General features: G+C 37.6%; 1 protein-coding gene across 1 annotated transcript in view; it reads left to right on the forward strand.

The window, feature by feature from the left end:
- LOC129772754 (proteoglycan Cow) overlaps positions 1–27,733 on the forward strand; it is a 421,514-nt gene extending 393,781 nt beyond the window's left edge. The window contains exons 7-11 of the mRNA XM_055776228.1: positions 7,302–7,421; positions 7,483–7,654; positions 16,094–16,483; positions 16,548–16,688; positions 25,862–27,733. Coding sequence (XP_055632203.1) covers positions 7,302–7,421; positions 7,483–7,654; positions 16,094–16,483; positions 16,548–16,688; positions 25,862–25,974 — 936 coding nt within the window. The 3' untranslated portion in view covers positions 25,975–27,733. The remainder of the gene's footprint in view (positions 1–7,301; positions 7,422–7,482; positions 7,655–16,093; positions 16,484–16,547; positions 16,689–25,861) is intronic.
- The last annotated feature ends 3 nt before the right edge of the window (positions 27,734–27,736 follow it).

Here is a 27,736-nt window from a genome sequence, read left to right on the forward strand (position 1 = left end):
GTAATCTCAATGGAAAATTCAAAGCTATCGGCAGATTTACATGTGAATAATTGGTAACCCTCATAACCTGGAAAATTCGTATTGGTATATTAGTTACTAAACAGAACAGACTTCTCGATATTTCTTCTGTCTCCTGTGGCGACCTTGAGTTCATCAACCGTGGTGTACTGCTTTCCCTCATGTAGATTCAGCATAGCAGGATTCAATTCTGGAGAGCGAGCCGGTCAGTCCAATAAGTCAAGTTTTTGGTCCTTAATCCATTGCTTAGCTTCCTTGCTGTTATAAATACCGGCATTGTCTTGCTAGAATGTGATTTTTTTTTGCGACGATATCTACGAAAAACGGCAGGTGACAGGATTCCATAATATGTATGTAATCCTTGCTATTCATTTTGAAGAATGTGAAAGCTATCTTAAGTTTTTGGTTGCACAGAATCCCGCTCAAACCATGCACGATCCTCCACCAACGATCTTGGCTGAAAAATACTGTTTCTTCTTCCGTAATTTACACCAGTACCCATTGAACCATCAGAACCATCCGAATTGAACTTTTGAACTCATCGCTAAAGATAACCTAGCAAAGTTGAAGGTAAAAACAAATGTCGTCTTACATTGAGGAGCTTTCGTTATGATTCGAAATGTATTCTTTTGAAATCATTCTTTGTCATTACATACCATGTCCCACTGTCGGTTCATGCGAGCTTTGAAAAAAACTCAGACGTCTTTCGATCTGAGATGGTGTAATATTAGGAGCTTTGACCTTTTTTGCCCTCTTTTTACCAAAACGTAATGAATTGTATCCCGGGAAACATTCAAATTCAAAGATTGCTTTATTTGCATGAGGGTTTTTGAGGTATTCGAAGCTATTCCAACTATTTCCCGCTTATCCCGGGCGGAGAGCTTACTTGGAGCTCTCTTCTACTTGATGGGACCGTTCAATCTGGCGAGCAATTTCTGTGATACTAACATTTTTTTATGATATGCAGCGATTTGTCGTTTTTTCCCTTCGGCATTTTCCAGATTTATTGATCAAAACAACGGAAAATGGAACTGGTCTTATACAAACTTGACACTTGAAAAATGCAAAAACATTTGTTTACTCTCAGTGCTTGCACATACGCATATGAAACCCATGCAGTGTATGGTAGTTACCAATACCAATACACTAGAATATAAATTGAGTTGTTTGTTTAGATCAGCTTTAGGCGGCGGTGACACTGGATGCAGAGAAGTGATCGTACGAATTGTATGCAATAGTGAAAGTAAGCAACCACATTGAGTTGTATTGGTGTGGTTACATTGCTTCCCCCTTGCTTCGTTCGAATTCGTCAGCTTCTATCGAACAAACTTGTTTCTATTCGTACAATCAAATTTTCGTGCGTACTCCGATCCAAAGTAACCTTAGTCTAACAGAAGAATAACGAAAAGTTAAGAAATCATTATCCAACATTTTCGAAGTAGGACCACTTTTTTCAGTAATGGTGCCAAATTAGAAAACAGAGCACGTTTTCATGATAGTAAAATATATCAATTATATTTCAAAGCAAAAAGTAACCGACAAACGAAATGCACCAGGCAAACGTATGCCGTCCGACGCTCGCTAATGCTCGGTCGAACCTAACTGAACGATCGTCTCCTATGTTTCAAACTAACCCGGCAATCGGTGAAAACAGGCTTGCTTGCGAGAGGCCGCTACTTCCGACGGCGGGTTGACGGCCGACTCGGATTACGTCGTCTCAGCGGCTTGGGCCACCTTGTTTCCTAATCCTCGTTAGATGGGTATTTCGACCCTATTCCTTTAACCCCATAATAAATTTTATTGCAAATGAATTGATAATTGATGATGAATTCATAATGAAAATTTCGCTCCGGTGGCTTTAATATGTAAATATCGTATCGTATTTTTAATTTTCCTTATCCTGTTTGTGACCATACATTTTAACATTATACTTTTTTTTTGCATTTTGTGTCATTATAACTATTCCTAACTGTTCTTTCTGAATGTCAACATAATTTTTGGAAGCTAGAATTCCTCGCATAGTTACTGTTTTATTTCTGTTTTATTTTGTTAATATTGTTTTCTGAAATCAATCGTTTTACGGTTCTGAGGAATACGGAAAAGTCAGAAATGTTTGAATTTTTATTTTCAATTGGGAAAAGCACAACTATTGTCATACCCTTTTAGTGACAAAATTTTACTCCAAAAGAAAGAAACATCTTTGCGTTCGTTTACAGTGAAGTCAGTAAAATCCAGGTTTTGGATTTCCCTAAATTCATTATCGATATCCTGAATATAATTTCGATCGCAAACATTCGAACATTCGAAGGACTTTGTAGAAGGGGAACAATTCACATGTGCTTCATTTCTATGACATCAGTTGGATCAATTATCGTCATGTTGATGATCAAAGTATCATTGAAATTATCATGCTTAGAGCATAAAACAAGAAGTTTAAATAAATAATCGTTACGGTTACTCGTCATAAAGCTTACGTTATTTTTATTTATTGAACAATCAAAATAAATTTGAAGAGTTTCCTAGCGTTCCAATATACGTTTGACAACACTTTCCAATCAAAATCACCGCGTGGTTTATGATTGTAGCATTTGAAAAGACTTCTACTCCGTAACGGATTATAACTGATTTAGGAGTAAATACCCTTACACAACTGCTCAATTCTCTCAGGCGCGTATTTACATGCACACAAGGTCATGCTATGGCAAACGCATTCTAGTGTAAAGAATGTATAATTTTGGAGATTTTTTTTCTATTTGGCTGTTTTACTGGCATGCTTTAAAAAACTGGCAATATCCAGGAAAAACTGGGAGGCTGGCAACTCTGCTCATCAGGTATTCAGGTAGCGACCAGATAGCAGCGATGCTTTCCAAATGCCCAAATGCCAAGGTTGAGAATTTAGTTTAGTTTTCCAAATCGGCCTTTCTCAAAGCTAGAGGCGGATTAAATAATTCAAATAATGATCATCATTATTGAAGTTTTGTTACAGCTAGCAGACAGAAGTTTTTCTCAATGCTGATGGCACCCACAGCTATTTTACTCGATACAAAGGTGAAATTGAAGATAGACATCACTCACAGTCGTGCAATACAGTTTTCATACTGGAGAGTGCTTTTGCATTTTTGCACCACCTAAATTTTGCATCTGAACTGGAGTGTAACTTTAACATTCCCTTTAATACCTCATTGCCGGCTCAGAAACTGCTTTGAAAACTATCACAAAAATCTCTAAATATAAATATCTATAGATATTGTGCTAATTGCTATCTATTAACCCTTTGCGATCGTATTAAATTCGGGCATGGGTCGGAATAATTTTTCCTTGAAAAAGCGGTGCAAGATTATGTAATTTTTTTTATTTTTTTGTGAACTATATATTAACAATATATTAATTTAACAATGTTTTAGTGTAATGTCTTTATATAACAATTACTAGCTGTCCCGTCAAACTTCGTCCCGCCCAACATTTTTTTGTTATCAATACCTTTAAACATTCACGTTTTCTTACTATGAGCAAGTTCACCGGTCCAATCGCAGAACTGTTCATTGATTGATCTTCTAATCGACCATGTTGAATTTACCTTTTACTATAAAATTCCTAGTTTTTCTAACGAAACTCATCATTATAATATCAGATTATTTTCAGACACAATTCTCGTTCAAGATTTTTCAACCACTTGCAAATAACATGTTTCTCCGTTACATAGAATAAATGTTTTATACAGAAAATATGATAGAATAAAGACAGCCCTAAATCGGACAATTCCGTTCTCGAGTTCTGCTGTTATCAATACATTCGGCGATACTTTTTTATTCATATAGATAGAAAAAGATATAGGAATGCGTTTCATCACATTAAAATCCATTTCCAGTTTCGATCAAAGATCAATTTCGTTAGCGCAAATACAAATGGACTGACAGCATCTGTCACTATGTAATTGTAGAACATATTGGAATTTAATTTTCCGAGGGAGGGGTGTCATACCATCATAGAAACATTTCGCCCCCTCAGATAGGTGGGAGAAGTGTTGAACCACTTTAGAAATGTTTCTTGCCCCCTAAAACCTCCACATGCCAAATTTGGTTCAGTTTGCTTGATTAGTTCTTGAATTATGCAGAAATGTATGTTTCATTTGTATGGCAGTCCTGCCCCTCCCCTCGAAGAAAAAGGGAGGAGTGTCTTTTCATTTTTTCGTTTCATTTGCTTGATTTCATAATTCGTCTTCATGTGAAATCTTTGGAAACAGTCTCCAAGAGTAAATCATATGAAGTATTCGCAATACATTTTTTTTATTATCCGTTGGATATGATACATTTTTGTCATCGATGCAATTAATGTGTAATTAATGTGTAATTAATGCCAGCAATGTGTATCCGAAAAGATCAGCACTTTTCACTTTTAAAAAACAAAGACTTTTTTAACTTGAAATTATTCAGATGACGTAAGTCACTTATGCAAACAATTATTCTGCTTAAAGACAACTTCAGCATAACTTGAACCAGTTACTCAAATAATTATTCCGAAATGATCAGAACTTCTCACTTTAGATGAACAAAGATTTTGTCGCTTGAGGCACTTATGCGATTATTCAAATAACATGAGACATTTATGCAAACACTAGTTCTGATACAATCTTTTCCATCACACCAAAGTGTTAAAATGGCTAAATTCTGCAGTTATGATTTTTGTCCCACATTCATATGCATTCTACGAACTGCCCGTTGTCTACTGTGGGTGAATACTTTGTTTGATACTGAGTACCGTTGTCTATCACTCATAGGAGCACCGTATTGATTTGTGAACAGGTTCACTAGACATCAAGCTTCGTTTAGGAATAGCATAAACTGATACTTGGTTGAGTAAAATATAAGATTAGCATGGTTTCTTGCTGTGGTGGCTGAGCGCAGACAAACGACCAGAACGGTAAAAAAGGTATGGTGGCTGAGAACAGACAAACAACCTTGCTATCTTGTTGAACGGACGTGCAAAATATGATGCTTCAGAATGCATTAACTGAATATGCACGAAGTAAGCAGAGTGCAGAGTTTGCACTGGCGGGTAGAAGCGAAGCAGGAGAGAAATATTAAATAGGACGTATCGCGGCTGTTTTTATACCGTTATGTGGAGATTGGTTGTGTATGATTGCACCAGACCAGGATATTCGCGATGCATATTGAGTGCACTGCGTCTATTATCTTCTGAGACTTTAGGAGTGTGTCATATAGAACATATTGGAATTTAATTTTCCGAGGGAGGGGTGTCATACCATCATAGAAACATTTCGCCCCCTCAGATAGGTGGGAGAAGTGTTGAACCACTTTAGAAATGTTTCTTGCCCCCTAAAACCTCCACATGCCAAATTTGGTTCAGTTTGCTTGATTAGTTCTTGAATTATGCAGAAATGTATGTTTCATTTGTATGGCAGTCCTGCCCCTCCCCTCGAAGAAAAAGGGAGGAGTGTCTTTTCATTTTTTCGTTTCATTTGCTTGATTTCATAATTCGTCTTCATGTGAAATCTTTGGAAACAGTCTCCAAGAGTAAATCATATGAAGTATTCGCAATACATTTTTTTTATTATCCGTTGGATATGATACATTTTTGTCATCGATGCAATTAATGTGTAATTAATGTGTAATTAATGCCAGCAATGTGTATCCGAAAAGATCAGCACTTTTCACTTTTAAAAAACAAAGACTTTTTTAACTTGAAATTATTCAGATGACGTAAGTCACTTATGCAAACAATTATTCTGCTTAAAGACAACTTCAGCATAACTTGAACCAGTTACTCAAATAATTATTCCGAAATGATCAGAACTTCTCACTTTAGATGAACAAAGATTTTGTCGCTTGAGGCACTTATGCGATTATTCAAATAACATGAGACATTTATGCAAACACTAGTTCTGATACAATCTTTTCCATCACACCAAAGTGTTAAAATGGCTAAATTCTGCAGTTATGATTTTTGTCCCACATTCATATGCATTCTACGAACTGCCCGTTGTCTACTGTGGGTGAATACTTTGTTTGATACTGAGTACCGTTGTCTATCACTCATAGGAGCACCGTATTGATTCGTGAACAGGTTCACTAGACATCAAGCTTCGTTTAGGAATAGCATAAACTGATACTTGGTTGAGTAAAATATAAGATTAGCATGGTTTCTTGCTGTGGTGGCTGAGCGCAGACAAACGACCAGAACGGTAAAAAAGGTATGGTGGCTGAGAACAGACAAACAACCTTGCTATCTTGTTGAACGGACGTGCAAAATATGATGCTTCAGAATGCATTAACTGAATATGCACGAAGTAAGCAGAGTGCAGAGTTTGCACTGGCGGGTAGAAGCGAAGCAGGAGAGAAATATTAAATAGGACGTATCGCGGCTGTTTTTATACCGTTATGTGGAGATTGGTTGTGTATGATTGCACCAGACCAGGATATTCGCGATGCATATTGAGTGCACTGCGTCTATTATCTTCTGAGACTTTAGGAGTGTGTGCGGATTTATTGGTGTAATGATGATAATGTTTCAAATTATAGAGGCTCTTTCAGACTCTCGAACTTTCTCAGTTCATTCACCAATTTGGAAAACTAAATAAACATTCGGCCTTGAGATAGGCCATTAAGAAAGCATCTCTGTTGCTGCCATTCGGTCGCCGGTTGGATGACTGATAAATCGTGATCGGTTACTTTTTCCGATCGATGAAATCATTTTTGTGAATTTGAACATTGTTTCTGGATTAAAAGCGGCGTTACACTACATCATGTTTCAAGCCGAATGAGGAGAAGGTATTTTTCAGCGGTGAGAGCTGCGGTCTTCACTGAAAAAGTGAAGGTTCCTCAGCGATGGCTATCGACGCCGTCAACCTACCACACATCCGATTCGGTTCGGATTTTCTGTTGCCGTTCTGAGTGTTTTTGGGAGCGCATGAAATGAAAGCATTCATTCATCGGTCCTTGTCAGTGCCACCAAATATTTGCTCTGAAGAGCAATTTATTCTTGAATTTCTGTAATATTTGTTTCTACTTTAACAACACGACACCATGACTAGCACTGTTTGTGGCCCTCACGAAAAAAATGTCGAGTACCACTGTTTAAGAATGACACGAAGAAGCAAGATCATCACCTGGTCTTATAGAAGTTGAACAGAGTGTATCTACATGGAAATTTACGCGTCTTCATAAAAAAGATATACCATTTTTAGAACCTAATAGCACCGCCTGTTATCGGAAAATGAAACTTATGGAGCAACCTAATACATAAATAAATGTTTCTCTTTACAGTTGAAAGAGGAGAAAAACCGCCATTACAATCACATCAACTCGCAGTATACGTTCACCCCGGAGGATATAAAATATGACAACAAGCACTACAAATACATTAAATACACAACCTACAAAAAGGTACGACGTTTGTCTTCCCAATAATGAACATGATTACTAAACCGAATAAATTTTTCGACAGTCCCGCCAGCAACCTCAGTACGATTCATTCGGAGGATCATCGTCCAGCTCGTCCGGCCAGTCGAGCTCGGCTGTATCACGAGCAAGCGAGGACAAGCACAAAATTCGGGGCTACAACGAGGTTCTCGACAAACCGGTCAGCAAACCCCCAAAATCAACCAACAGCGCTGCACGTAAGTTGTCAAACTGACCGATAGCAAAATAACGAACTTTTGAAGAGATCTTTTGCTTCCGTGAGCAAAACCGTCGGTCATTTCGAATACAATCAATCATGCGTTGGATTGATTGATTGCGATAAAGTTACCATGAAAGAGATTTACATTATTAACATTTCGGATGTAATTTGCTGATTCGATTATCAGGGTAGCGAATCGTGAACGAATAGTGAGGTCGCGTGATTCGATCCGATCCATCAGGTGGGACGGGAACGCAATCTTCTGGAATAAACGAATAACAACATTGTTACGGGGGCAAGGCAATCATATTAAGCTCACGTACAGCCATCACCGATGCATTTGTCGATCAACGAAGAAGAAGAGTGGTAGGTTATCGGACTACCACCTGCAGCAGGTGGAAGGATATGGGAGGATAGGGAGAAAGGATAATCAGTATGCGATATGCGTCCAACTGCTAGATTGGGCAAAGGGGATGGGGTAAACGGGTAAATACACGCATCGGATGACGTACGATGTTAAGTCAGGATTGGGAAGCTGCTGTGCAGTATGTAACAAGAATCGAAAGTACATGGTGCTGTCGAATCTCTTGGATGGGAAAGCGTAGGTTCAGATGAAACGATAGGTACATGATGTTTTCTAGTATAGGGGCATGGAATTCGTCCCTATTGTTCCGATGAACATAGTATGAAAAACATATGAATTGGATTTTTTAGCAATGAACAGAAAGAGATTGAAGCAAGCCCATGTGGATGTGTTGGTGCTGGCAGCATTGTAAGATGCTGTCGAAAGATCTTTAGATTGAAAGCTTCATCCATACGATATATTACAGCTACGATTAGCAAACAAATCGTATTGAATCAAGCAGAATCGTTTTGGATAATATTTACCTGCAATTAACAATAATTAGAGCGACATTGAATTGAGATGAACCATTGTTTCTGCCGCAATCGAAACAGGGCCAGAAATTGATCACTATGTTTCTCAATTTTTGAATTGCAAATGTTGTTCTCCGGTGGACGGACTTATCAAAAACACGCTCTTATAAATATTGGGATGATGTAGAAGCTTCGCCTCGCCTTAGAGGACAAGTGGAGGAGGAAAAGATGACTGAAAAAAATAGAAGGGTGGTGTCTACCGCTCGACCACATTATTAACGTTTTATCTTTTATTCGATTCACTTGTTTATCACTTTCGACATTATCTTAGATAAAACCAAATTTATGATTTAACTCTCTAGCAGAATTTTTTGTTGGGTCTAATGCGTGTTTTTGTCTTAACCCTTTCCCGTACAACATCGGGTCTCACACTTGGTGTACTTGGATAACATAGGCGCTAGAACGCTCAGCAGAGTAGTGAAATCACTTGATGTGTGACGTATTAAATAATACGGGAAGGGATTAACTTTCTCGTGGCTTGTTCAAGATCGATTTGAAAAGTTTAAAATTAACCGTTCAGTTGGACCCTATGTTTCTCGCTATCTAGAGTAACACTGAAATAGAAATCACTCTTCTTTTTTCATAAATGTTGTCGTCCCATTAATTGTACTTCGCCGCTATATTTTACTTGGTCGTGTTTGACGGCACAACTGGGAGAGCACAAATTGCTCGTGTCAATGGACCAATCAAAGCATGCCCCGCACTGTCCTTGCAACGCTTTCCATTCATCCCGCATCAAGCGCATTTGATCCGTTCCAGCAGGACGTAACAAAGTTTTAACTCACCAAAAACGCGTTTTTCACGTTTTCATGTGTAAGACATACGATTTTCAAGAAGTAGGGTAGGGCGGGGCTAGTTGGTCATATTTGAATAAATTCGGCTATAACTTTGTAGTACGAAGTTTTGCGATTGAATGTTATGTACAACAATGAAGCTTACCTTTCACCCTTTCAATGAAAAATAACCTGAGAATTAATTATTTGACATTTTCTCTTTTATTTAATGTCTTTATATTTCAGAATAAATTGACCAACTAATCCCACACACAGGGTAAGTTGATCGATAATAGGCATGATTTTTTGAGCCATAATAAACGTTTGGCCAGTAGAAGTTTCCTTCATTATAAATTACCTAGCTGACCCGGCATACTTCGTCCCGCCCAAAATTTATTTTTCTTTATCACATTCACTTTTTTTTACTAAGCGCACGTTCATAGGTCCAATCGCAGAACTGATTTTCTAATCTACCCTTCAAAATTACCTTTTACTATAAAAATCCTAGTACTTCTACCAAGACTCCTCATTATAATATCAGATTATTTTCAGACACAATTCTCGTTCAAGCTTTTTCAACCACTTGCAAATAACATGTTTCTCCGTTACATGGAATAAATGTTTGATACAGAAAATATGATAGAATAAAGACAGCCCTGAATCGGACAATTCCTTTCTCGAGTTTTGTTCTTATCAACACATTCGGTGACCCATTTTTGTATATATAGATAGAAGATGATATAGGAGTGCATTTTGTCACATTAAAAAAAATCAATTCTCGCGTAACTTTTGAAAAGGTCCTATGTATCAAGTGTAAACAAACCGAGTTAATGGATGCACGCTATTAGTTTTCAGTCATTGAATGTATTACAAAAACAATCGTTCACGTATCTATCTTCTTCATCTTTTTGTCGCCGATACAAAAAATATCCAATGTACAGATTCGAATTTTAAGCACCCGGCTGTTACTTCGGACGCCACTTTCCTCCGACGACCGAAACGTCCGAAGTAACAAAGCAGTCAATACAACTCGCAGTCGTACTTCGGTCGTTTTGGAATTTGTTTCTTACAGGTGTTGTTATCGATTTCAATGCAATTGAACGAGTGGTAACAATAATAATCAGTCTTTAGAACGAAATGCTGATATTTGGATTGTTGTTTATTAGTTAGTTTCAAATTTTTATAGTGCAACGTAATATGTCCAATGTGCAAACGCGGGCAGTCAAAACGTCCAATGTAACATTTTTCGCTCCGAGGCTTCAACCTTAATCTCAAATCACGGAACAATAGTTACGATTGGTTTTACGGAGTTATTTTTGACAGCTAGTGGTGAAAACAGTGATAAAGATTGATAGCTTTTAAGACAATTCGCGAAATAATGTTCGGGTCTTCAACTACGTTTTTCTCGAGTTGGCGAAAATGTTACATTGGACCTTTTCAAAAGTTACGCGAGAATTGTCATGTTTTTTGGAATATGTGTATTATTTTTACGGGACCCCCTCTACATTTCAGAGGAGAAAGGGGTGTCATACCATCATAGAAACATTTCTCATATTCAAAAATCTACACATGCGAAATAATGTTCGGGTCTTCAACTACGTTTTTCTCGAGTTGGCGAAAATGTTACATTGGACCTTTTCAAAAGTTACGCGAGAATTGTCATGTTTTTTTGGAATATGTGTATTATTTTTACGGGACCCCCTCTACATTTCAGAGGAGAAAGGGGTGTCATACCATCATAGAAACATTTCTCATATTCAAAAATCTTCACATGCCTTCACTTCAATTTGGCTCCATTTGATTGATTAATTTTCGAGTTATGCAGAAATTTGGGTTTCATTTGTATGGCAGCCCCCCTTAGAGAGGGAGGAGAAGTGACTATTCACCATAGAAACGTTTCGTGCCCCCTAAAACCTCATATGCCTAATTTGGTTTTATTTGCTAGATTAATTCTCGAGTCGTGCAGAAATTTGTGTTTCGTATGTATGGCAGCTCCCCTTTAAAGAGGGGGGTGGAGTATATAACCACCATAAAATCATTTATAGCATTCTAAAATCTCTACATGCCAAATTTGGTTTCATTTGCTTGATTAATTCTCGAGTAATGCAAAAATGTGTGTTTCATTTGTACGGCAGCCCCCCCAAAGAGAAGGGGGCGGAGTATCTAACCACCGTAAAAACATTGATTGCACCAACCTCCACATGCCAAATTTAGTTTGATTTGCTTGATGAATTTTCGAGTAATGCAGAAATTTGTGTTTCATTTGTATGGCAGCAGCAATCTTTTCTAGCGATTTCGTCTCTCTTCCACTTTGTGGCGAACCAGAGTGGCCAGGTTTGAAGACATGTGTTTATTTTGAAGACATTTGATTTAGTGAAGACATTTTGAAGGCATTATGAAATATGTGAAGACATTTCAGTATGATAGCGTACGTGGATTTTTAAAAGATATTATTTCCATGAAATTCTAACTATTGGCCGAAAATATCGCCAAAAAAGGAGGGCTTTAGTCTCAACGAACGAAGCGGTCTGAATACATATTGTCTTTAGAAGACATTAGTTCATTTGCGCTCGAAATTCGAATGATTGTGACATTGAATTTCTATTATTTTTGCCCCACTATACAATAGATTAACCTAGATCTTTCAAACGACCACTTCACAAATCGAAGGTTTTCCGGTTACATCTATTCCTCAATTAGTTTCATGGATATGGTTTGAGTTACAACCAAAATTTCAAAGCTGGAATAAACAAATAGAGCTATCACAGTTCCGTTTTTGTGTGAAGAATTTTCCTCCGATATTATGGTGAAGACATTTTCTCGTACCATGTTAAGACTTTTGAAAAAAATCACCAGGCATCCCTGCGACGCACAACCGCTTGCATTTGTTTTAATGACATTTGTACCGTTCGCCCCAAAATATATAGAAATAGCCTCCAGGTATGCTACATTACTCAATGCATTGTGAGTTCTGATATTCGTAGGAGCGTTTATTATATATAATGAAAATTTTACAGCAAAAAATACAAATATGACAATTATATTGCAACTGGTTTGTGTGGTGGTTGTCCCGATTCAAATACACTGGGTTTAGCAGTAAACATATGTTTTCTTATATTTTTTATAGCTTGCGTAATGAAACACGGCATACCTGAAAATTTTATATACGTTTCATATTTTATATACAAGCAATTTGTGTGACCAACTAGCCCCTCTTTATATGAAAAAGAATATTCATGAAAATTCAATAGAAATAATTTTAAAAGCGATTTTCATTAACACTTAAAGCTAATACGTACAATAAACCTTTGTTTTACGTTTGAGCCGATTTTTTTCATGATTATTGACCAGTTCTAAACACATTTTATAATGCGCAAACCGTCAATATTTTTTGGTAAAATCGGAACCATGTCCGTATTTTTTAATTACTTTTTTTTTACTTAATAAAAAGTTTTTCCAATTTGCTTATTTTTTTGTATCAGCAATTCGCTAATTTTCATCCATAGATCGCTAATGTTTTGGACGCTTAGATTCCAAAATATCGTCATTGACCAACTTACCACGATGACCAACTAGCCCCGCCCTACCCTAAACGATGTCAATGTAAAATCGTCGGATTTACGACTAGAAAGTAGTCACATTTTGTACCACATCCGATAACAAATTTTTGACGTAGAACTACGTCTTTCATTAAGGGTGCCAAATCAGAAAACATGTCACGTTTTTATGAATTAAAGTTAACGTTAATAACTATTTTTTCCGTGAACGGATTCTGGCGATTTACATACCAAACAAATCGGAAATTCCCTAAGATCTGTTTCATATGCTATACATTACAATCCCATAATCTGTATATGATTTAAATTGATGAAAATTGAAAGCATTCCCATTTCCTCATACATTTATTCTATCAATTTGTGTACTTTCCCGAACAGAGCTTTCAATAACGAGCAACTTATCGAGCAACGAAGGGGAAATCGTAAGATGTAAAGTCTCCGTGAACAAAGGAAGGAAGAAGAAGAACGAAGGGGAATATTTGCCTAGAGTATAAACAGTGGATCTTGCTGAGGCAAACCTTAGAGGCGAATGAACAGGAAAAATCTAAAGCCTCTTTAAAACAAAGAAGAAGAAGAAGGCAAATTTCATTTTTCGTGAGGACACCGACTGCACAACACCGTTGCTGGGCGAGCTGGACTCCTCGCCGTCGAATGGTTTTCTCAAGGCATGGAATCAAACTTGGCATATAGAAGATTTAGGGATCGGTAAACGTTTGGTGGTTCGACACTCTTCCTCTCTCTCTCTAAGGGGAGGCTGCCATACAAATGAAACACAAATTTCTGCATAACTCGAGAACTAATAAAGTAAATGGAGCCAAATTTGGGATGTGAGAGTTTTTGGGTACGAGAAATGTTTCTATGATGGTATGATACTCCTCTCTTCTCTAGAATGGAGAGGGGGTTCCATAAAAATAATACACATATTCCAACCAAACATGACAACTGAAAATTTTCGGAAAACTCTGAAGGAAAATGGGAAAATTCGAAAAATGCAATTCGCATGTGTTCTACAATTACATATTGACGAGCGTTGTTAGTCCATTTGATGTTTGCGGTAACGAAATTGATCTTCGTTCGAAAGTGGAAATTGATTTTAACGTGATAAAACGCACTCCTATATCTCTTCCTCTATATATATATATATATATATATATATATATATATATATATATATATATATATATATATATATATATATATATATATATATATATATATATATATATATAATAGCAAAACTCGAGAATAGACTTGTCCGATTCAGGACTGTTTTCATTCTATCATATTTTCTGTATCAAACATTTATTCCATGTAACGGAGAATTTTATTTGTTAGTGGATGAAAATAATTTGATATTATAATGTCGAGTTTTGGTGGAAGTACTGAAATTTTATAGTAGAAAATAATAATAAAGGGTAGATTAGAACATCAATCAATGAACAACTATGTGATTGGACTCATGAACGTGCGCTTAGCAAGAAAACGTGGATGTGATAACGAAAAATAAATTTTGGGCGGGACGAAGTTTGCCGGGTCAGCAAACTTCGTCGTCAGCAGTCTTCGAAATGTCTTCGCAAAACCAAATGTCATCAAAATGAAGACACGTCTTTAAACCTGGCATCTATGATTCCAGGTGACATTCAATGTTGTTCTTGATACCGGTATGATATCGCTGAAGGAAAAAGCGAAACAGCGGTTCAAAAGAACTAGTTCACTTGGGTGAACAATTAGCGACTAAGTCGTTTATCAAATGGAACTGCATTGCCCATCTCCGCTCCATGGTATGATTTCCTTGTTCGTACTTATCTGTTTTTTCGTGACGGACAAGGTGAGACGATGCATTTTGAACATTATTCAACATTTTCCGATATCAAGCACTTATGAATATCAAAGGCGAGAAGATGACTTGGAAGATGGTGCCACTCTATTTTCCCAAGAGTTTCGACGAGAGTCTGGTTTGAAGGGTTAAACATTTATTATAAAGGATGTTGTCTAATCATATCGTGCTCAATGATTGGAATATCTGTCTGACTTTTTTCAACAGTTTACTATTGAAAACAGAAAATATTGATAATCAATGATTCAGTTCATACGACGAACGATTTTTCTAGGGCCACCACCAGTATTGAATAAGTTAAGAATGAGTTGGCGGATTTCTGAACAGTAACAAACACTAGGCTCAGACTCTCCCACTTTTTTATTCTTTACGTTTTACTACTGCGGCTTCAATTTCCTTCTAAATTGTAATACCATCACCTACCTGGATAACAACTAATGGACCTTTATCTAATGCACTGTTCAACTGAATAACGCCGGCACAGTACCGCAACGCTGTCGTTCGGGACGAGGAATTTAATTATATTTATGAAGTGCCCGACAGAGCCGAAACCACTCAGAGCGCAGGGAAGATAAAAGCGCTACTCTTTGGTCTGATTCCTGTGTTCCCCCTGTCATGCCTACATATTGGGACTACAAATCAACTGGCTGTCGGGAGATGCTCTACCATGTGCCTATGGATTTTAGAGAGTAGCTAAAACGCTAAAGCATTTCTGACCCAATTTCGGGCGGTGCAGGAACACAGCGCCGTCATTGTGAAAACGAAGTAAATCTCAACACGATGCCCGGTACCATTTTCGGATTGCAAATGGACGGAGCGAACCGACGGACGATGGATTTTAATTAAAATACAACCAATCGCTGACTTACTATCGTTCAGTCGAAAAGCTACTGCAAAGGTTTTAACATAGTTTCGTCCTCTGCTACGGTTTGTTTTTTTTCCCCCGACGGGAATGCTCTCTTCTGTAATGGACCGTTGGTATGCCTTTGGTATCAACGAAAGGCTGACTGAAAGGAAAGTGATTTCAAACAGGAGCCATGAATATGGCCAAATGAGTTTTAAATCATGTTGAGATTTGATTTCCAAACTCGAGAAAAAAAAGTTTGCCGCTTGTTGTGGTACTTTTCAAAACCGGTGATTCAGTTCGTACTGAATGAAGCGAACGGTTTCTGATGAATGTGCTAATAAGGGTGCGGTTTTACGGTGCAGTGACAGTGCCCACGTGAGATGCCACCAAAACCGGGAGCGTTAATTTTACTCATCGGTGCTGATTATATTGTACGCCATGAAAATTGCGTTAATTAACTTTCTCCTTTGCATTACTTCACATACAGGCTATCCAACTAAATCAATCGAGTGCAAACCACAGCAGCTGACCGCGATTGGCAACCGACTACTGGACTGGTTCTCGGTGATAATGGCAGACAGCAAGAAACGCCGCCAGCATCAGCAGCAGAAGAACAAGATTCACTTCCCGGCCGCCTGCAAACTCGAGGCACGCTGGATGTTTGGCCATCTCGATCTGAACAATGACGGTGAGCTGTCCTCCCAGGAGCTGTACGACTTGGAGCATGACAAGAACGAACGCTGCATCAAACCATTCATCGACACCTGCGATCTGGACCAGGACAACACGATCGATCCCCGCGAATGGTGCCGTTGCTTTGAGAAAACCGACCGTCCGTGTGCTGCCGTTCGAAGGCGATTGGGCAATGATTTGAGTGGTGAGTTGGGATGGCATTCGTGCTTAGAATCGTCGAGATCTAGCGACTCTGTTTGTGTTTACAGGCTCAGGATATGCCCCGGATTGCGATAGCCAGGGTTTTTATAAACCGACTCAGTGTCACCAGGCCGTCGGTGTTTGTTGGTGTGTGGATGAACACGGTGTTGAGTTTGCCAACACGCGTACACGTGGAAAGCCTAACTGTGGTGAGTATACGCTAAAAATGTTCAACGGTAACGGTATTGAATTAAAGAGACTTTAAACTCAGAGAGTTCATTCGTCTCTAAAAATGTTCAACAAGTATGGCCTACAAAGCATACATTTTGATCAATAGAAATACTCTGGTATGACATTTACAAATAATTTTTTTTTATTATATTTTAATATGAAATAAACAAAATTGCAAAAATTTTGTGATATTCTATTTGAACCGATAAATTGGTACCAATTACGTTTTAAAGATAAGTGCATGCAAATGCCGGTTGCCGAGTGTTTTTTGAAGCGTTGGAAATGTAATTTTGCTGAGAGAAACTGAAAAGCAAGTTTAGTGTTTCAGTATCGCCCCAGACACCGTGTAATCAACAGTGATTTTTGAAAGTTAGTTCGAAAGTATACTCAAATTGGCGTTTTATTGCTTCGCGAAACGTTCGCGCCCCTCACTCAGCGAAGGCATTCATTCACCGGTGCATTACCCCTTCCAGTGCTACCAAGTGCTTATACTAAACAGTTTCGTTCTTGAAATTCTATAATGTTTGCTTCTCGTCGGTTATAATTTCGTAGTCCTACGTTAACAATGAGGTCGTATCTGGGACACCTCTCTTCTTTTTTTTGGCGGCCCGCGACACCATGACTAGCACGTGTTTGTGGCCCATTTGAAATAAAGATTGAGTACCACTGGCGTAAAAAGTTTCTATTTTGCATCATTTTGACCCATGTATTTTTTTACTGTATTATAATGACTTCCAACCTATTCGCTGGCTCGTCACTCGGAACACGGCTTTACTTCTATTCCGAAGGAAGAATGTCGGGAACAAGAATTGAACCCGTGACCTTGAGCGTGAAAGGTACGAATGTTAACCACTACGCCAGATCACCTTCTTGCGTAATATAGTCTTTCAAGAACTCACGCGTTGGTGGTTTATCCGTATAAAAAAAATATAGAGATTTTACGTAACCCTATAAAAATATTCAAGAAGTATCAAATGACACAACGACTAATTTACAAGTCCAAAAGGAGAGATTTTTTGTTCTCCAAGCTCGCTTCTCAATCAGTTCATTGTTTCACGTGCGGCAAGTAGAGCCGTCTTACGGAGGATTGTGTCACATTTGCCCGGAACCCACTCACCCGAATGACGGTTACCCGAAAGACATTCACCCCAACGTAACAAATACCCGAATGCTACCCGAAGCTACCCGAATGTAACATCTACCCGAACTGACACTTCACCCGAATTCACATTTACCCGAATGCAACAATTATACGAATGTAATTCATCCGAGTGTAACATCTAGCCAAACGCCCGAATGTAACATCTATCTGAATGCGATACTTACCCGAAAAAGGATATATTCGAATAATACGCAAATTGAATTATTAGGAAGTGTTTGTATATTTATTTCTGATGAGTGTTATATAAAGATCCTATTTGTCTTGTGTGATATCTTGCTATCTATAGCTCAACAGACTGAAAACTTTCGTAACGTTCAAGGCATTTTTCATAGCGTGGCACGAGTTTTTCTATTCCGAGCGCGAAGTGCGTAGCGTCCAACTTTTTGAAGTACGATGTAACTGCGTCACGAATTTCTTCAGTGTTATTACGTTACGCATTAAAGCGCCATTTTCATTATGAATTATTATGATTTTTTTTTAAATTTAATCTGAGATCACTGAATTGCGGACGAAGTCTGCATCCAACAAGGATAAGAAACTGAGGCGGCCTCAAGCTGTCGAGCAAACGTGTATTCCACCGATTGCCCGGTTAGTTTGAAACATAGAAGACGATCCTCTAGTTAGGTCCGACCGAGCGTTAGCTGGCGTCAGACGGCATACGATTATCTGGTGCATCACGTTTAGAAACCAGGCACTCAAAATGTATGACACGTATAATTAACGTAATGCACCAGGTAAACGTATGCCGTCCGACGTTTCTAACTAAAGGATCGTCTCCTATGTTTCAAACAAAGCGGGCAATCGGTAAAACACAAGTTTGCTTGCGAGAGGCCGCCGCTTCCGACAGTGGGTCGGCGACCGACTCGGATTACGTCACCTTATCCTCGCTATATACTGGTATATACGTAAGAATAATTTTTTTTTTTATTAATTCTTTTGGCATTTTCATGGCATTTATGCTTTATATTTTTCATGTTTAAATTACCTGCTTAATTTTCGGAATATTCCATATCCCATGCTCATTTCTGAATGATCTCCTGGCCTTAAAGAACAGTACGGAAAGGAAAGAACACGGCATATCAATTGTGCCTACACTAATTTCTAAAAATTACACAGCAATATCTTCTTTTTCGAATTTCCTTATTACAATTTCTCAATTTACTTTACTTTACATTTACTTTTCTCCAAAAACATAGTTTTTCCTATTTATCCAAATCTTTATCAGATTTTTCTGTTTCGGACAGCCCTTGGAAGCAGTTGTCGTAGGGATCTAGTAAGACCACCAAAGGGCTGCCCTGAAGTGTAAAACCGTGGTAAGAGGTCTGATCTGCATTTTTCAAAATTGCAAATGTAATGCATTTTTAAGTCAATTTATTTTCGTTGATTGGAATATTATCTTGTCAAAAACAGCAAAAATGAGTCAATATAATAGGAGTACCGGTAAGTTTCTTTGATTTTTTTTTTTCAAAAATTTATGCTTTATTCTGAAAAAATTGTTAAAAATTTAACCCTTTGCGGTCGGAAAAAAATCTCTTCAAAGAGGTCCTCTTCTCTTTCCACGCTATTAATTGGTTTTTTTATAGCAAGTACCGTTACCTATTATTCATATAAACTCCGTATACATTCGTGAAAAAGTTCACTATACATTAAAATTCGTTTAGAAAAATTGTAAACTATTATATCGTTGAATATAGTATTTAGTATGGTTCCTTGCTGTGGTGGCTGAGAGCAGACATACGACCGCAAAGGGTTAGTATTCAAAGTATTGCCCATCGCTAGTCACAACTTTTTTCCATCTTTCTGGCAATTCACAGATTCATTTGCGGAAATTATCGGCCTCTTTGTCGGCTAACCACGAATCGATCCAATTTTTGACTTCATCAAAATTGGAGAAGTGCTGGTCAACCAGGCCATGTTGCATTGATCGAAAAAGGTAGTAATCAGACGAAGCAATATCTGGAGAATACGGCGGATGGGATAGGACCTCCCATTTCAGCGTTTCCGATGTTTTGACCGGTTTCACGACATGCGGCCGAGCATGGTCGTGCTGCAAAATAACTTTATCGTGTCTTTGCTCATATCGTGGCCGTTTGTCCTTCAGTGCACGGCTCAAACGCATCAGTTGTCGTCGGTAGAGGTCCCCCGTAATGGTTTCATTCGGTTTTAGCAGCTCATAGTACACCACACCCAGCTGGTCCCACCAAATAGACAGCATAACCTTCTGGCCTCGAATAATCCGCGGCCGTCGATGTTGATACATGGCCGGGGTATCGTTACCCGACGTTCAGGATTGTCGTAATGAACCCACTTTTCATCGCCAGTAACGATTCGATGCAAAAAACCTATTCTTTTATGTCGTTAGAGCAGTTGTTAACACTTGAAAACACGGCGTTCGAAGTCTTCTTATTTCCCCATACATTTGTTCTATCCATTTGTGTGCTTTCCCGAATTAAGCTGTCAATAACGGGTAACTTATGCAGCCGCTAGAATAGGAACAACGAAGGCGGATAGCGAAAAGAGAATATTTGCTAAGTAAACTTCACCCTTGCGTAGTAAGTAAGTTGTCGCTAGTGTATAAGTATTGCATTTCCTCTGAGGAAAAATCTCGAAATCTTTCTGTGCCCGAAACAACAAAGGTCGCTTATTCTGCTCGTTTTGTGTTTTATGTTTCCCCTCGAGTTGTGAACGCTAGCGAATATTTCACTTGAAGTGCATCTGGTATTACTATTAACACAACCGTCCGAGCCATGGCAAAGCAGGCGAAAAAAGAGAAGAGTGCAAATGATCATAGGTCGCTTCCAGCCCTCAGTATTTGGCTTTGTGGCATGTGAATAGCATACCTTCGATAATTTTAGTTGACATTCGTATTTGCTCTCGTGTGCATCGGCTCTGTTCGGATGCAACAAGCTCCTAGCTTTGTTGAGGGTTTTGACCGAGAGTCGAGAAACGATTTTTCATAAACGATGTTTTATTTCCATCGCTGCAACTGTGTGAATATGTTAGACGCGTGTTTGATGCTTGTTGAATGGTGATGCACGGAAGATGCTTCGCGTTGAATACTCAGTGCAATGCATGCATTAAGATAAAGAAACAAATTGCGACATATGACCCATTAGTGTATTGTTCTCGCAAGTGCGAGAAAGAATCGTTGCTTCTCGAAATGATTCTACAAAACCTCGCAGACCATTAAACCTTTTCATGGTCCCCAGAACTTTTCACTAAAGAATTATTTATAAAACTTCGACGTATTCGAAAATAATATCCGAAATGATAAACCAACAAATTTCAAAAAAAGGATGCGTGGTTCTACGTCCTAAGCGGTCGTGTCTCGGATACAACTACTCGATTTTTTTCTCTTCATATTGAAGTAATGAAGTAACACTCCCCGCCAAAGCACTCTCGTTAGTTCGTTGGTTCGAAATCCGACATATTCAAAATGGTAAAAAACTGTGTTGTTTACGCTTCAACTTTTTGACATGTACTGAAAATGACACGCAATGACAGTAGCTTTCCAGCGGATGTTTGAAAATTTGATTTACTGGAATAATAATCAAGTTATGCCATCTGTTGTAAAACCGAAGAAACCTACCGGTACACCTAATTTAAAAACTGACTGACGTGGCAGTCAACGTTCTAAAACAAATAAATAGCCCTCAGAATGTTCAACAAGTCGTCCATACATCGAAAAATGGGCACAAATTAGGATTAGTTGCATTTTTTTACAGAACACATGGAAAACTTGTTGTCAGAAAAACTATTTCCCTGTAAAAGTATCCATCTTCCGATGTATTGATGACTTGTTGGAAATCGTAAGAGCTATATCTTTTTTCAGAATTTTAGAAACACATATTTTTGAAAAACATATTTTTGAAAAAGAGAAATTTTAATTTTCAAAATAATTTTTTTTCAAAAATTTCCAAAAAGTGATTGATATTTTTTAGTGAAATCTAAACAGTTTCCCACATTTTTTTCTTCAACCAATATTTTGTAGACCTTATAGTTTTCAAATTAAGATTTTTCGAAAAACAATCGCTATCTTGACTTTAAACAAAATTAGGATTAGTTGTAATTTTATGTGATTCCGTAAAAATATACTATAAAACTACTGTAAATCATGAAAAAGACAATTTTATTTATATGTTTTGAAACATTCGAATACCTTATTTGACAAAGGTGTGCTGAACTAGAGCATTAAAAAAAGTGGACAAACCATGATCATATTTTCGACTGGACAAACCAAAATCATTTACCTTACAACAAAATATGTTGACTGACGCATATTGCGCATTGCTGATTGCTGAGCTGCTTATTGCTCCGGTGTGAACACCGACTAAGGCTAGGAGATCTTTTAGAAATGAACACGGGCTTTGTGATATTTCTTCGTAAACTTAGCAGTTAATTTTCACATGAAAAATATGAAGCATAATTGTCTTAGAAATGTGAAAATAATTGGAAAGAAAAAAAATGGTACTTACGTATTGACAACACCGCAGCGCAATTTTTTTTATGAATTTATTTTTTCGTAATGAAATTTATTCTTAGGTCAATGTAATAGGGGTCGAGTCCCCATCTAACGAGGTTAAGGAACCGAGGCGGCCCCAAACCACCGACGTGACGTGACAAATTCTCCAAATACCTCCAACGTTTTTTATAACAAAATGTCTTCCTTAGGGCCCTCTCTACACTTTCCTTTTATGACTTTTGGCCACTTTCGACCTACTTTGCGAAAAAATGTCATAAATGTTTTGATACCCCACACGTGTTTTTCGATTTTTTTTTAATTTTATGCCATCCCCCTGCACTTCCTTGTGGGTTTTGGGTAAAAATAAGTTTTGGGTAAAAATGAAAACATATATTTAGACACCCACACGAGTTTTTTTTACAAAAATTTCAAATTTTACCCTTTCCCCCAGCAATTGCTTTGAAGCTCATAACCAAAATGACTCAAAAATAGACTCAGCACCTTCGAAAACACCCAAACACCAAATTTCAAGGCATTTCCATTCATTTTTCTATATAATGCCACCTAGAATTTCTGATGGACCACTGTGCGACGGCCTCTCGCAAGCAAACCTGTTAGTTTGAAACATAGAGGACGATCCGAGCGTTAGCGAGGGTCGGAAGGCATACGTTTGCCTGATGTATTACGTTTGCTAGGTTAATCATTGCTTTGAAATGTATCAATCATATTTCAATACAAAATTAAATAAGGGAGCTTCTCTGTCAGGCTATGTTCAATTTTTATTAACTATCAGAAAATTTTAATCCTTTTTTCGATATTTCTTTATTTCTCGTTTAGGATTTGTTATCATTCGGGTAAATTTTTCTATCCAGATAAAAGTGACCTTGTTTCTCGCAAATATTCTAGAATCTCGCTTCTACGTGTATGGTAATTACATTAATAAAAAGTGGAACTATACGTTTTTCTCATAACTTTGAGAAATATAGTACACATCGTCGTTGTCTCGTATTTGCTCTACCCACGAAATATTTTTCACATTTATACATATTTCTGAATACCAGAAAATGTATAAATGTGTTCATTTTAATAACGCTTAACAGAATTGAATATAAAAATACCTTCTAATTGTTTATAGCTGTAAAAAGTACATTCGGGTAAATGTTGCATTCGGCGATTTGTTACATTCGGGTGATTGAAGTTCGAGTGAATGTCCTTCGGGTAGCTGTCGTTCGGGTAACTGTCTTTCGGGTAAATGTGACACAATCCTTGTGGAAACCACATATTGGCCAGATTCAAAGCTTCTATTTGGGGCAACATAAACTATAATCACCAATCGATATTGAGCTGAATTGCAAATCAAATACAATTATTTTGTTCGTTAACATATCTAAAGATTGTACTCGAAAAAATGCAAAACTTTCTTCCGTGTATAACTTTTTATTGCATGGGAATAAATTGATGAAATTTTGGGTAAAACTAGTTTAGAGTGTAATGTTTACGTGTGCAAAATTACGTCACAATCTGTAAAGTGGTTATCAGATGACTTCTAAGCTAGAAGTCGAAAAATTATGGGCGCGGTCGTGGAAAATTCAGATCAGTTCACAGGTGGATCGCGAAACAATTGGAAATCCGACCGTGTCCCGTTTGGGAAAATCGTTTAAGGAAACCCAGACAACCCAGAGGTGAACTGTCAGTGGAAGAAAAGCAACGACGACCGACTCCATGAAGGCAAGGAAGGTGATGGATTACTTCAAGCGCAATCCGAATCTTTCGCTTCGGGATGTGGCCAAGAAGGACACTTTTTCGGTCTGGTACGTCCAGTAGACAATGAAGCGGGCCGGACTTCATGTCTTCAAGGAGAGAAAGGCGCCTAACAGAATATATAAACTGAATACGGTGGCCAAATCCCGCGCCAGGATGTAGTATCGCGTGTGCCAAAATTGGACGCATTGGATTGTATGGGAAGACGAGATGTAAATTGAAGCGCACGCCATGCAGATTCCCGGCCCGGAGTTTTTCGTCGACAAGTCTCGTCTGGATGTTCCGTAGAAGTTCCTAAAGAAGAAGCCACTCGTCAAGTCTAACAAACCACAATTATATACTCTGTCCAACTTCTATAAGACCAGGTGATGATCTTGCTGCTTTGTGTCATTTTGAACAAACAATGCTTCAATTTATATTCTAGTGCGTAGGTATTGGTGACTACCATACACTGAATGATTTTCATATGTGTGTTTGCAAGCGCTGAGCGTAATCGAATGTTTTCGTATTTTCAACTGTCAAGTTTCTTTAAGACCAGTTACATTTTCCGTTGTTTTAGTTGTTTGGATCAATTAAATCTGGAAAATTCCGAAGGGAAAAGTTCTCACGGAGAGAAAAGAGAGACAAATCGATGCATTTCACCAAGAAAATGTTGGTATCAGAGAAATTCCTCCTCGGATTGGACAATCCAATCAAGTAGTGCTCAATTATTTGGCGAATCCTCAAGGATACGGTAAGAAGAAGAGAGCTCCAAGTAATCCGAAGCTCTCTGACCGGGATAAGCGGGAAATAGCTAGAACAGGTTCGAATACCTCACAATCGCATGTGCAAATAAAGCAATATTTCATCTACTTAACTGCTCGAGTGAGGATTCATCAAATTTTGGTAGAAAATCCTCACATAAAGAGGGCTTAAAAGGTTAAAACTCCACGAATGTAGAACTCAAGGTCGCAATTTCGGAAAAATCGAAAAATATCGAGAAATCCGTTCAGCAGAATTTGGTAAATAGTATCCCAACATGAATTTTCAAGGTTATTAGTCGAAATGGCAAGGTTACCAATTATTGACATGTAAATCACCCTATCGTTTCGAAATTTTCATTGATAATACTCATGAATTTTTAAGTGGTCTTATAGAAACTGGACAGCGGAAATTATAGTATTTAAGCACAATAAATAAACAAACAACTCTTTTGAACGGAATTGACGTTAAATATTCTTTATTCTAAGCAGTCTACAATGTATGAATGTATCTGGTTGAAATTCTAACTGTTTGTGTTGCAACGAATTATAATCAGGGTGGTCTTATAGAAGTTGTATACTTAGATGCTCGCTATATCGGCATTTTTCTGACTGAGTGTATATAGGGTAACTGATTTGAAGGGTAACCAATATCGCGTCGGCTTGTTTTATACATCGTATTATTAATTTCGTAAAGAGTATATCTATCTGGTTTTATAGTTATGAAACACCTACATAAAGTTCATAAAGCTAGTCTCATGAACGGAGATAGTTATTATATCCTACACTATATATATATATCATTTGAGCCGATCTCTTAAATACTTCTGGTAACTTAGAAAAATGTGGTTCTAACGTTATGAAACGGAAAAGAGAGAAGAGAAAGTTATTTTTTTGTAAAAAGGATTTATAGCTTCATCACGATGTTGTATGATCTATCAACAATTGTGATATGTAAACTAATTTACTAACTCGTATTATTCAATTGTCTTTCTTTCCAAAAATGTCGCTTGCCTCCACAACCAGACGAAATCATTAACAACGCTAACACCCTCACCACTGACGACGAAGACGCTGAGGACTCCGAGGATGACGATGACAGCCAAGAAGGAAGCGCCGATCGTCTACTAGTTTTCTAAAGCGTTGAACCTTGCATTCCGGCTTGCGTTGTCGCGGAAAGTCCGCCCAAAGCGCAGCATTCGATTTTCATCGACACATTTCTCTTTATTTCGATCAGGAAAAAAGTCATGTTATAGTTTTCGCACTCATTATTCGATGACGTTTCATCATCGAACATGTCATGGTTCGTTTTTTTCTCTCTCGATATTATACTTTTTGTGCAACAAAATGAATGTCTCATGTTGTAATCGTTATACTTGAAGCAAAAGAGAAGCAACAAATAAAAACAAAACTAGAAATTTCCCGTCCTTCATTAGCGTCGTGAGTATTTATTGTTATTACGTTAGTATTTTTGAAACGAAATAAAAACTTAATGTGAGTAACAAAAGTTCGAGAATGGGAAGCGGACCGAATGAACGCTGTGAGGAAGACTAAGCAACAAACTGAACAATTATATTCAATCTCGATCAGTTACAATATCATGATGATAAGTTGTAACAGTGATTCCCAATGCAAGAACAAACAAAACAAATCATGTACAAGTGCTTAAAATACCGATAATTGTTTGATGTAGTTCATCCTTCACAAAGCCTATCAATACTTCCCGTGGTCCAAATTCCTCTCGACTTATCACGTTTAAGTATTTATGTTATTGTGTTACCAAATAATGCTACCAATTAGGATAAAACCCGATACCCATTGAAGCAAAAAAAGAACAAAAAAAAATATTGTTGTAAAAAGCCTTATTTTTGCAAGTAAGAGTACAGTTGAAACTACTACTACTAGTAAATAGAAGAGGTAAATCGCAAGCAAAACATTACACGAAAATCTTCACTAATTGTAGTAGAACATCAGTATTTATATAAAGTTTAAGCAGCAAAACTGAAAGCGAAACAAGACCGCCACTCAATTTAAAACCAGAACAAAAACAAAACCAAAAATATTAAACATTATAAAAACATGCACTGCGCTTTGAATGTTCGAAGAATAGATGATTGAAGAGTAAATAATTACAAATTGTGATGTAAACACTGCATCTATCTCCACCGCACTACCACCACAACTAAATACGCAAGTGGCATTCTTCCACTGACAGTTTGGTTCGCATCGCTGAGTGCCGTTGCCGGATTTGCGAAAGTAAAAAAAAATTCAGTTCAATTAATCTAATTCAACAAGGCTTCCTCCTAGAACAAAAAAAAACTGGTTTTTGTAGAACAAAACACATCAAATGCTATAGATCGCGAGTAGAGGATGAAACCAACCAAGTGCATAAGCTGCAGCAGCTAAGTAAAAAGAGGGAATAAAAAAATGCGCGCCACCATTTAGTAGTTGAGAGCGAAAATTGGAGAAAAAAAATAATGCGCTGATTTTTTAGGTAAACTACCAATCCTGCATTCGAACCATGAAGCAAAATTTAATCGGATTACCATACATTAATAGATGAATTAAGTAAAATGAAAAAAGTACTAATTAGGGTCAGAACTCATAATGCAAACGAACAAAAATGAAATTTGAGAAAGCAACAAGAACAATTCTCCGTGCATTCTTTTTTGATATGAACAAAAACAACAGGAACTAACAATTAAATAGTGAAATAAAAAGTGAACAGAGAAATGGAAAATGCCTGGTAGCAAATGGATACGGATCGAGTGAGCTGGAGTAAAGATCGATTTGAAATGGAAGAAAAGAAAAGCGAGAGAAAGGCAATCCACACGTTTGACAATTTAATAAAATTAAGCATTTTAATGGAAGGAAAACAAATAAACATCTGGTAAGATAGAT

Source organism: Toxorhynchites rutilus, chromosome 1 (genome assembly GCF_029784135.1).
Source record: "Toxorhynchites rutilus septentrionalis strain SRP chromosome 1, ASM2978413v1, whole genome shotgun sequence".
In the NCBI taxonomy this organism is placed as follows: Eukaryota; Metazoa; Arthropoda; class Insecta; order Diptera; family Culicidae; genus Toxorhynchites; species Toxorhynchites rutilus.